The 13,108-nt window shown below is 42.5% G+C and overlaps 1 protein-coding gene across 1 annotated transcript in view; it reads left to right on the forward strand.

Annotated features, from left to right (window-relative positions):
* Pgant2 (polypeptide N-acetylgalactosaminyltransferase 2) overlaps positions 1-13,108 on the forward strand; it is a 463,080-nt gene that overhangs the window by 426,104 nt on the left and 23,868 nt on the right. Inside the window, exon 6 of the mRNA XM_067153354.2 lies at positions 8,290-8,411. Coding sequence (XP_067009455.2) covers positions 8,290-8,411 — 122 coding nt within the window. The remainder of the gene's footprint in view (positions 1-8,289; positions 8,412-13,108) is intronic.

The following is a 13,108-nucleotide window of genomic DNA, read 5'->3' on the forward strand; positions in this document are numbered from 1 at the left end:
TTCTTGCATCTCTTGAAGGAATAACATTCTTGTGGATATCAGGAAATTACCGGGTGAGTTGGCCGTGCGGTTAAAGGCGCGCAGCTGTGAGCTTGCATCCGGGAGATAGTGGGTTCGAATTCCACTGTCGGCAGCCCTGAAGATGGTTTTCCGTGCTTTCCCATTTTCACACCATGCAAATGCTGGGGCTGTACCTTAATTAAGGCCACGGTCGCTTCCTTCCAACTCCTAGGCCTTTCCTATCCCATTGTCGCCGTAAGACCTGTCTGTGGTCTGTGTCGGTGCGACGTAAAACCACTAGCAAAAAAAAAAAGTTATCAGGAATATACAAAGCGGAAACGCTTTCAAAGCAGTTGTATGAGAGTTCTTATGTAACTAATTAAGCGCACATCTTTTTCATCTTATCAATGAGTGAGCGTTCTGTTTTATATCCTCCTCATTTAATTGATGACTCGTGTTAAATTGATATATAATCGTGATTTAATAGTTTTGCTTATTTTTGTTATAATTTTAGTTTTGTTATAAATAATTCAGTTATTAGTGACTTATTTTGATACTGCACATAATATCTTAGTATGTTACTACGTTTAGTACTTAAATCTCAATATTCGTATTGAATTGTTTATACATATAATATATACCGTGAGTTTCCCTCATCCGTTGGCCGGCAGTTGCGCCCAGCTTATCTGCCTCCACTTGACTCATCACTTCCCGTTACACAGCGCAGCGACACTTCGCAGTTCAGGTCCGTGCTTAGAACATGTATTGATCTGTCGCTCCAACTGTTGTACAGTTGCGAAGTGTTACTTCGGGGTCTAATGCCTCCACATGTGTACACGGTAGAAGAAAGAGTATTTATATACGAACATTATGAGAAAACAGAGTCTTCCAGGCAACTCGTTAGGCGATTTGTAACACAATTTCCAGGTGTAGCCCTCCACACAGAGACCATGCGGTAACTCGTAAACAAATTGAGAGGAACTGGTTCCTTACTCGATAAGAAGCGAAGTGTTAAAAAACGCGTACTTAATGGGGAAAAAGTAAATGGAATCTCAGAAAGATTAGAACATATGCCTACAAAATCCCCAAGACGACTTGGACAAGAAACCGGGGTTTCGAAGAGTTCAGTATGGCGGTCTACTAAAATGTTAAAATTGGACTCAAAGAACATCTGGAGAGAAATAGCCTCATTTACGGAAGACGAACTTATGCGTGTGAATCGGAGTTTCCCAAGACAATGCCAGAAATGTGTGGATGCAGGGGGAGAACATTTCTAATGTCTCCTGTCATAAAGTACGAGCTTATTTTCTTAATTTTAATTGTTATCTCGTGTCATGCACGGTTAAAGTGAGCGAAGTGCAGTCCTTGTTTCTTTGCCGCGGTGCGGGCAGTGATGAGTCAACGGGAGGCAGATAAGCGGGGCACGCCTGGCGGCCAACCACTGAGAGAAACTCACTGTATTTGCGTATATTTGCGAGATGCTGTCTGATGTGCAACTTGGGTACATAGCTACACCACAAAGAAAACAAGTTAAACATGACATTTGAGGGCAGATGCTATACTAAAAGAAATATCCTTCGTTTAGTACTGAAATTCACCCATATTTAATTTAATACATTTCATTAAATATTAGTAAATATATACATACCAAACTTGTATTTCATTGAAAATAACTTGTTGTAAGTAGTCTGTCATCCTTAATCTTGTCAGGATAAATAATTAATAAATTAATTAATGAATTATGTAAACAAAATTACAAGACGTTACTCTGATAGCGGGCTGCCATTTGGTGCCTATTTCATACTACATGATGAATTTCGAGTATTAGCCCCCCCCCCACTTTTTCATGCACCGTGTATGAAACAAACGCTGAAAGAAAGCGGTAGGCATGTTCTAAGGAAAAGCTATATTATTTTCTGCTCTCGGAGCAGTTACCATATCGGATACTTGGTTCGAATATGTCCATGTTGCTACGCATCATTAAGGATTTTATGCGTGATGGTGGTGGTAAGTAAATTTGAAGAACCGTGGCTGAGGAGAAAATCCACAGGCAGAAATTTAAACATGCTCACGGGTGAAACCGGTGGATTAGAGATAATGCAACGTAGATGAAATGAAGAATTTTTTATTTTCTTTGTAGAATATGTCATAAAATTTTACTTGTTATACTGAAAAGAGGAATTCAAAATAACTTATTTCGTTGTATGAAAAGAGAATTAATTCTTTGTTCTTTGTGCTCAATCTGCTTGTGAGATGCTGCTGGCTACATACGTACACCACATAGAAAGCAAGTTAAACACGACATTTGAGAGCAAATACTGTACTAAAAGAAAAATCTCTCGTTGAGTAATGTAAGTTAATAAACGTTGGGAATTGTTGAAACATAGGAAAGTACTGGATATTCATAACAGAAAACACATATATGCAGTCCCTTACGTAAGAAATCATACCGTAGTCAATCCGAAAATTACCGTTTGTGGGTAAGTTTGTGACCCGTTACATAAGAGTTGTCCAACTTTCACTGTTAGTGATCTTGAAGCGTATCAGATTTTAAATCGCTCTCTCTAAGGTGATTCAGTAGACTTACAGGTGGACTGCTTATATTTCGCGGACGACAGCGATAGTAAGCAGTACGGAAGAAGACGCGGAAAAAACAACTCGACAGCATGAACAAGATAGCCCGGAGGGTGTGGCTAAGGATCATCTACGACAAGACGAAGACGAAGACATTAACACCAGTAGGGCCTGGACAACACCAGAGGGTACAGTGCAAAATGTGGACAAGTTTAAGCACTCGAGAGAATTCATAACAGAAGGAAAGAAGAACAGTGAGGGGATAAAAGAGATAGTGAAGAGGATGAGGATGGCCTAGGTCACGTTCTGAGAAGTGTACGAGAAGCGGTAGAAGAAGAAGAAGAAGAAGAAGAAGAAGAAGAAGAAGAAGAAGATATTAACGGACGGGAAGATCAGGCATTACAAGGCAACGGTGAGGAACGTGGACGCTAGGAAGACATGGGGTAGAACAACTGATAAAAGAAGAAAGGAAGATAACTGGGGCCAAAAAGAGGAGGTGGAAAATGAGATCGAAGATCAAGGAACGAACTGTACTGGAATATGAGGACGATCTCCGAAGAAATCAGACTCGAAAAGATAAGATTTGTTGAATGCGCGTTCAGGATGGACATGGACAGAATTGCCGGAAGAGTATGTATGTTCAGTCCTCAGCCCTAAGGCTCGTTGTATCCTCAACAGGTCTGCCATCAGCTATCATAGATGGCCTAGGCATCACTGAAGAGGCGTACTAGGGAAATGAGGAGTGAGGTAGTTTCCCGTTGCTTTCCTCGGAAGAGTATGGGGAAACAAATCGCTGGTCGAGAGGAAAGTCGGAAACCAAGTGAGTTACTGAACTCCGGAAGGACTGGAATGAGATGAAGATCAAAGTGGATGGGAAGAATTGAGGAAATAGGTACAGACCAACCAACATGCCGGAGCTCAACGACAGAGGAGTATACAGGTAGAGGATAGAATAGCACCAGTGCGGGAGACAAGGAAAGAGGGTACAGAAAATCTTAGGGGAAGAACAAGAGAATGATGAGGGCTCAAGACATGATGGAGCTATCCATGGTCCTACAAAGGCCTTAATGAAAGGAAAAGAACAGCTAATGACACTTCAAACTTAGTATTATACAAGAAATATAGAAATAGATCCGTTTAAATACCGGCTAAATTAGACAAAATGTGTGTCCATTTCGAGTGCCCGCCGCATATATCGCTAAATGCATTATTTTTCTCTATTCCCCAGTGAATACTGCTACTACACATTCATTACATCTCCAAATCTATCAGTGCACACGAGTGCGTGCCTTGATATAAAGTGAACTACGTTCGCCAGTGAATTATTGCAAATGGATTTTAGGATCAATGGAGGGAGGTTAAATTACTACGGCGTTTGTTTTCTTCAGACGTGACATGTGAACCAACACTCCAATAGATGCTAGTACCAGCATCAGCTGTAGGATAATATGTTTCATTTTGAACTTCCATATTTATTCAAAGCCGGCGCCGCGGTCTAGGGATAGGCTAATGAACCTGCATCTCACCCGGAGGCTCCGGGTTCGATGCCCGGGCAGGTCAGGTTTTTTTAACGTCGATGAGGAGTGATTCGAATTCAACTCAGCCCATGTGAGAACAGTTGAGGTGAGATGACGACGCTGACCACGCAGATCCATCAGAGCTGTAGCGCTGCGGGGAGGGAGTTTATTATTAGAGTAAAACTTGCTCAAAGCCGAATCGCAAGGGGCCATTTTTTTTCGAATTAGACAAGTATCCACATTACACAAGACACCGGGATTTTTACCTTAAAAGAGCAAACAGTAAGTTTAAATTATTTTACCGGGGGAGTTGGCCGTACGGTTAGGGGCGCGCAGCTGTGAACTTGCCTGCGGCAGATAGTGGGGTCGAACCCCACCGTAGATGGTTTTTCGTGGTTTCCTACTTTCACACCAGGCAAATGCTGGGGCTGTACCTTTATTGAGGCCACGGCCGCTTCCTTCACACTCCTAGGCCTTTCCCATCCCGTCGTCACCATAAGACCTATCTGTGTCGGTGTGATGTAAAACAAATTGTAAAAAAAAAAAAAATACATTATTTAGAGCGGACCTGTATTTGCCTACTAATGACGCTCGGCTATCCAGATTGATGTACATAGTACTGTATTACACTGATTTGTTTATTATTAGTGCGCTTTGTTATTAGACCTACATACAGAATGATACACAGTATATCATTTTGGTACTATCACAACACTATATTATACTATTTTAGAACACTGGATATGCGCTCCTTACACTTATTTCCATCACAAAACTCTGTTCAATACTTCACAACACTAAGCTGTCTTCCACAGATCAAACAAAGAAACTTGTTTCCTCGTCTTTCTAATCGTGCCTTTCTGAATTCAGTGCTGAGCTGAGTACATCGGTTCAAGAAGAGGCAGAAGAGTTACCTCGTACATGTAATGACAGATTGTTTTACGTCACAAAAGCACAGCCCTTCCATTTCCCGAATGTACAGTAGATCTGCAAGGCTAGTAAAACCAACCGTGTTTAAGCCGAAACCTACCCTACTTGGTAATGCAAATATTTTACACCACCGATGTAAAAACTAGGCCTATCGACATTTACAGTCAAGTTGGTGTCACATTATCTCGATTCTATCAATATTATTCGATTATCACATTGGTCTGCTAGGAGGGTTAGGATCTTGTTTTGATCTTCATCTTCTTACTAGTCTCCTCTTTCTCGGTCTTTCTCACTGCTAGAAGGGCTGTAGCTGATTCGAAAATGTGGTGTGCCGTAAGTTGTTCATCATTTCGAATGAAGTTCTCTGCCTCGCAGGGAACATTTCTTGCCTGACAAAAGTTGGATATTGCCGATGCGTTTTCAACGTTTGTCCAAACAATAACATTGATCACACCAGCACCAGAAATGCACACATATTGTACGTAGGGCTACATCACTTTCTGATATTTTCCACATTGTGTAAGTAGATTTTAGATAATGTTTTTCATTTTTCATTTTCTTTTTCGCGTTGAGGAGATTTTGCATTGAACAAAACTAAGATCATTATAACTATGTAAGCTTCGTCGGAACCGAGAAAATAGTCCGTAGTGGACAAGTTTCCGCTTTATTCAAGTTCCACTTTGAGCACGTTGTACTCTACTGTATTTTAATTCTTCTACTGCATTAGATCTTCCTGATGCTGGCTACCAGTTTCACAAGCTCACATCTGTTTACAGCTGTCCAAAAAAATCCTGTCCTTCTGTTCGAACTGTTGATGTCGTCCAGCCACAATATTCTCCTCCTTCTAGGTCCACAGTGACCATCCACTCGACCCTGAAGTATGATTCGCAGCAAGTGACATGTTTCCTCTATCAGTAAGTGACAAGAGACAAGAAATTTTCCGACATTTTCCTATTCATGAATGAATGTACATGCTTTGCGTTACCTCGTAGCAGGTCTTAATTATTTGAAACCTTGTCTATCCTGGATATTCGAAACATTCTTCTATAAACCCCAATTTCAAATGCCTATAGCCGACTAATGTGGTTATTATTTATTTATTTATTTATTTATTTATTTATTTAGGGACCACGATAAGTTTCATTATGCATTCTGGCGTTTACTCAGTTTTCGATTGTTCCAGTAGGTTTTCATTAGCTCGCTGTGTCGAGTACGGCGTTCATCCGACCACTTTGCAGCAGTTGTTCACTTCACATCCCGGACAGTCCCCAAAGTCACGATGCTTGTTGTGAAAAGGTCTCGTTTGTGCGCGTCATCTGGTCGTAGGCCCATTTCTTCGAGGTCTTTCTTAAAGTTAACGTACCAGGGATTTTTTGTTTTTGAGTCAAAATTATTAAAAACTCGTTTTTTCCATCGAGAGTCGTCCATCCTTCGTAGGTGATATTACGTATTATTATTATTATTATTATTATTATTATTATATTCGATTTGGGACACTATGGACTACGGAGTAAGAACTTGAGTATATTGCATTTGTATTCATCTTCTTCCGTTCCTTGGCGTTGATGTTCTGCCAATATTGGTTCATTCGGTCGCTTGTTAATTCCAACGTTCTTAGAAAACGACCTTTGGAAGTTTACTCCCGATTTCCTCCCGGAAACACTTGAAGTCTGATACAAAGTGTCTGAAACGGTGTCTTTCCTGAATATCGCCCGTTTGATACCCATTTTCTCTATATCTAGATGGGTTTCAGTGAGCCACCTAGGAGCAACTTTATTTCCTTCAAATCTTTTGTGGTTCATCGTTAGGAGATGCCCATAAAACTTGACTCGTCTTTTCCTCATGAATTCCACAATTCCTTCCGTTGTCCACGTCTGTTGTAGGTTTCAGCGTTATCAGGTCAGTACAGCTTGCGCTGTTGCGACGTAAAGATGGCCGCACCACTCTCTGTTTACACGAAGGAAGAACAGCGTTCCGCAATCCGTTTTTTTGTGGTCTGAGGATGTACCAGGAGCGGAAATTCATAGACGACATTCAGCACAATACGGGGACAGTGCTTTGCCACAGCGAAGTGTTTACCAGTGGATTGAACAGTTCAAAAGGAGGGTCGCACGAGCGTAAAGGATGAGGAAAGATCCGGGCATCATCTGCAGCCGTAACTGATGCCAAGTGCGTGATATGATCCTGTATAACAGACGAATAACTGTTGATGACGTGGCAAACCATATGTACATTAACCATGGTTTTGCATATGAAATCATGCGTAACAGGCTTAACTTTCACAAACTCTGTTCGAGATGGGATCCAAAACAACTCAATGAAGAGCAGAAGCGCAATTGTGTGAGAATCTGTCAGCACCTACTGGACCGTCATGGTAATGAAGGTGAAACGTTTCTGAAATGGATCATCACTAGAGATGAAACTTGGATCCACCACTTCGAACCAGAGAGCAATGGAAGCTTGGAATGGAAGCATCCCGGATCCCCAGTCAAAAATAAATTCAAGAGTCAGCCTTCTGCAGGAAAAGTGATGCTCGCAATATTTAGGGGCTCTTAAGGGCCAATCCTGGAACATTACCAGGAAAAGGGGCAAACAGTAAACAGTGAACGTTACATTGATATGCTGGTAAACAAGCTGAAACCTGCAATTTGCAACAAACGCAGAGGTCGATTGTCGGAATGAATTATTTTGTTGCATGACAATGCGCGTCAATATACTGCCGCCCACACCGCTCAAACTCTTCAGATGCTGCGTTTCGAGGTTTTGGAGCATTCTGCGTGCAATCCTGATCTCGCCCCGTCTAATTACCATCTGTTTGGTCCACTTAAAAATGCTTTAAGAGCCCGTCGATTCACCTCCGATCAACAGGTGAAGGAAGCGGTGCGTACGTGGCTTGATGCGCAACCAAAACCCTTTTTTTAGAGGGTATCAGAAAACTTGTCAAACGGTGGACCATGTGCATTGAAAACCAGGGTGACTGTGTTGAAAAATTATATCAATTAAAATTGTGTACTCTTTTTGTAATAAATTATAAAAATTGATTGTGGAAACTTATTGACTTGCCCTCGTACATCTGAACACTTTGAATGCTGCTCTTCTGCGAATTTCTGGGCTGTTTAACTTCTGCTGATGGTTGATCCTAACAAAGAGAAACGATTCACCTCTTGGATTAACTCATTGTTTATCATAATGTTTGATGGTAAACCTGTTGTCATGATTTTGGTCTTGTTGATATTCAGTTATACATAGTTATTATTGTTGATTTAAGGTCTGATGCGGTCTCGTGTTCGAGGAGCAGATGCCGCCACTGCTCCAGTACTCACCTTCCTGGACAGCCATTGTGAGTGTAATGTGGGTTGGCTGGAACCTTTACTGGAGAGAGTCGATGAGGTGAGTTCTCAAATTAAATGAATGTATATGTTAATAGCTTTTGTGTATATAATTTAAAAAACAGGTTCCAAACAGTTTGTTTTGACTATACTTTGTTGTTTTTAAAAAATTTCTAAGTATGACAATAATATTGGTGGTGGTAGTGGTTTCAAAAAGACTAACTTTAAAGTCGCCGGCCTCGCAAAAGGGTCACGATTAGCCTAGTATTAAAATAGCGTATAATTTATTTCCTTTTACGATACCTGAAGCATCTGCGGTTCCACAGTAACATAGATAGATCTATGGGGCTGAGAGACGTCACAGTACCATTTATCTCTCCTTAAGAGATCATCGACTTGAAGGGCAATACAGTTACGCGCATCTGTATTCGGGAGGCCTTTACTTAAATAAGACATTATCCCCAGTCTCTTTGTTACAGTTACGGTAATTCACGCCTAATAGGGAGACCCAGATTCGATTTCCGCTTTAACAAGAACTTATGAGTCTTGTGGTATGGTGTAGTTCGGGTTTACTTAGCCTCGGATGGACACTTGGGAACCTGCCTAAAGTGAGACGTAAACGAAATGGCCACCGTGAGCAATTCTTTTGAACTTAGGATAATGAAGAAGGGAGGGGAAATGAAGTCGTCTAAGCAACGGACGAACTACTGCTCTGATTTCCCATGTCAATCAGGATAGCTCTGATCAGATCTAATCTAGAACTGCATCCTTCAAGCTTGAAGAAAATTTTCGTGTATGATATGTGAATGGAATAAGAAGAATATACTTGTGTCAGTTTATCTCAGATATTTCTAGGTTTGCTGGACTCACCCAGGTTCCGTTTGGTTTTGGCTTGCAGTTTAAGGCCGGATGCCCTTGCTGACGTCAAGTGATTTTTTTTCTTCTGCTATTTGCTTTACGTCGCACCGACACAGATATGTCTTACGGCGACGATGGGATAGGAAAGGCGTAGGAATTGGAAGGAAGCGGCCGTGGCCTTTATTAAGGTACAGGCCCGGCATTTGCCTGGTGTGAAAATGGGAAACCACGGATAAACATCTTCAGGGCTGCCGACAGTGGGGCTCGAACCCACTATCTCCCGATTACTGGATACTGGCCGCACTTAAGCGACTGCAGGTATCGAGCTCGGAAAGTGATTTCATTGAACATTCCAACCCGATATTGATCATGATTGGAACTTTCATTGGAACACCAGCAACTAAGCCACAGGACTAATAGCGCATCTAAATGGAAACAAAACAAAAACATCAAGCAAAGGCACAATATTGTATATAAACCCCTAAATGGCAACGAATCTGCACTTCATAATTTGTGTCGACATTCAAAATATGCACTGAAAATAAATAACAAGCAATTTAATTTTTACGAAATTCGAATAGTCCAGTCTTTGTTCAGTGAAATCATTCATTTGCATATAATCAGTAGCGTCTGCTCGCCATGACTGGAAGGGCTGCAAACCTGGCTAAAAGTATTGGAGCTAAATACACTGATAGTCAATTGAATCAGAGATAGCTACCGTTTCGGCAAAATGGCGCTGTGGTCGGCGGTCCGGTGGGTGAAATAGTTCGGGTTATTACATGATTGCAGACCCCTCTGGGTGGGGGACGCAGTGGAAGAATGCACCCACGGTATGCCCTGCCTGTCGTAAGAGGTGACTAAAAGGGCTCCAGGGGCTCTCAACCCCTGTGCGCTCGCATTCGGAAGACGGTGGGTTCGAATTCCACTCTCGGCAGCCCTTAAGATGATTTTTCATGGTTTCCCATTTTACACCAGGCAAATATATGCCTTCGTAGCGTAACGGTTGACACTAATAGCTGTCGTCCTCGGAGGTCTGGTTCGATTCCCGGTACTGCCAGAGATTTAAGAATGGCAGGAGGGCCGGTACATGGTTAAAATGCTACATGCACCTCTATTGGGGGTGTTTCTGAAAAGAGCTGCACCACCTCGGGATGAGAACACGAGTTTGTCTGGCTCCTTGGCTGTATGGTCAGCAAACTGTTTACTTCGGTTCAGAGGACCCCGGGTTCGATTCCCGGGTGGGTCGCAGATTTTAATCCTCGTTATTTGCGGATCTGGCTGTAGTTGTAGTTGCCGATAGAGGATTATGGAAGCATTCATAGATGTTTGCAGAATGAAGACTGAATAAGCATTTGTGTATGTGTGTGTTCACCTCAAGTTCACTATATACCTACGAATTACATTAGTGTCATATTCGACTCCGTGGCTGACTGGTTAGCATGTTGGCCTTTGATCCAAGGAGTGCTGGGTTGGATTCCTGACCGGGTCGTAGATTTTAACCTTCATTGGTTATATCCCCTCGCTCGTAGACAGGGTGTTTGTGTCGTTTTCGACATTAGATTTCATTCCAGGTAGGGTCTCGTCGTCTTAGTCATGCAGGTCGTCCATGGGTGTTAACTCGAAATACCTCCACCAGTTCAAACGGTCTCGTTGATTCTCTCTCGAAATACGCGTGCATTGATGTAGCGCCATCATGTATTTATGTTAGGATTCAATAAATTGTCGACAGCGTAGCTCTGCAGTGCTCTATTGGCGATTTTTCTAGCTTCTCTGTTGATGCTGTGCGAATGCATCTATTCACACTTTCCGTACGATTCAGTGGTGATGTTATAACGATATACGATAATAAAGCAACTGCGTACATGAATACAGACGACTCGATGGTGAAAATAATTCATTTAAGAATTTATAGCGGACATTCTCCCGCAATGCACTCGTGCGCGTTAGATTTACCTAGCTCTTCGGCGTTGTGGTTTTACCTTTGACATCATAACACTATTGAATCTACGGATTTTGAGCTGGGAAACATTCTAATTAGGAGCTCTGGTTGACAACGACAAACCGCTAGAGATGTTTGTTGGCTGTGGCGAATGAAGGCGAAATGTTGCACTGTGGCAGACAAGGCCATATATCATGAACTTAACTCCTCCGTGACCCAGTGCTGGCAGATACTTCAGTAGCTTTAGCAACCCTGTCGTCCCTTGTGAGTTGGGGCGGTAGAATTAATCTACCGTATTCCCGCCTGTCGTGAGAGGGCTTTCCGTTTGGGAGTGTGAGTTGGTGACCAGGGAACTCCTAGTTGAGCCCCGCATTGCTTGCTGTTACTTGTTCCTGGCCCCTTGCTTCCATCTTCCCTATCCAAACTCCCTGGGTCAACTCTTCTTCTAATTCGATCCCGACGACATTAGGTTGGTGAGGCCTACAGAATATTTCATTTTCACACCATTCTTGGCCCATCCATTTCTTTTGCCGATGCTCTCATTCCTCGCGCACTTTTTGTTCTGATTGGTGTTAAGAGAATAGTTACTCAACTCCACCACGACTTACTATATTAACTGTTTGAAATGTCGTTTTGATGGTACGAAAGAGACGATGAAGATGATACGTGAAATATCAACACCGTATATTAATTCTTTTTGTTATTTCTGTCTTCCTGCGTTTAGTCTGCGAAATTTTGTGAACGAACTTTGGTCATTCATAATCAACCTAACAATGTGGTCTTCCCTGCTTTCACTCGTTTCACCTTGTAATCCTTCAATATTGGATGAAACTTTCGTCCCATAGATATCACTATTTCTTGTGCTCCCTACGGCCAGTTCGATTTGTTTCCTCTACAACTTACCCTCCTCCATTCGCGTGACATAATTCCACCATTTAAACTGATTTGTTTCCACTGCTTTTCTCAACGTTTTCATACGTATCTTGATTTTTATATCTTCGTTATTCATTCCTTTCCGCCACAAACCTCACCTTGTTATTCTTCCAAGTTCCTTCTGTCGATCAATGGTAGAGTGCCAGCCTGCGGATCACAAGATCGCGGGTTCAGACCCGACAAAGGTAGTTGGATTTTTGAAGGGCGGATACAAAATCCATTCGACACTCCATGCTACACATAAAATACCTCGGGTGACACATTTGGTTTTTCTTCTTCCTGACCTTTTTCCAGTTCCCTGGGGTCAGTACCTCGAATGGATTCAACCCAGTTTTTTTTTTTTTGCTAGGGGCTTTACGTCGCACCGACACAGATAGGTCTTATGGCGACAATGGGATAGGAAAGGCCTAGGAGTTGGAAGGAAGCGGCCGTGGCCTTAATTAAGGTACAGCCCCAGCATTTGTCTGGTGTGAAAATGGGGAAACCACGGAAAACCATCTTCAGGGCTGCCGATAGTGGGATTCGAACCTACTATCTCCCGGATGCAAGCTCACAGCCGCGCGCCTCTACGCGCACGGCCAACTCGCCCGGTCAACCCAGTTTTACGGCCGGATGCCCTTCGTGACGCCAGCCCTATGTGGAGGGGTGTGTTGAGCATTCCGTGTTTCTGTGGTAGCTAGCAGAGTGATGTGTTGTGTAGATGAAGATGTGTACTGAGACGAAGACAAACACCCAGTCCACGCGCCAGAGGAGTTAACTATACGCAGTTAAAATCCCCTACCTGGTCGGGAATCGAATCCGGGGCCCTCTAGACCAAAGACCAGTCCGCTGACCATTCAAGCACGGAGCATAACACACATTTGGTGTTTACCCAACAAAATTAACTAAACTTCAGGCATAGATTGCTCGGCAGAGTTCCGTTTCTCTCTCATTTGTTTGAACAAAACGGAACGTTTGAATTAATAATAAAATAATAAATAATAATTCAGTTTACGTCTAACTGACTACTTTTACGGTTTTCGGAGGCG

This window comes from Anabrus simplex, chromosome 9, assembly GCF_040414725.1.
Source record: "Anabrus simplex isolate iqAnaSimp1 chromosome 9, ASM4041472v1, whole genome shotgun sequence".
NCBI lineage: Eukaryota > Metazoa > Arthropoda > Insecta > Orthoptera > Tettigoniidae > Anabrus > Anabrus simplex.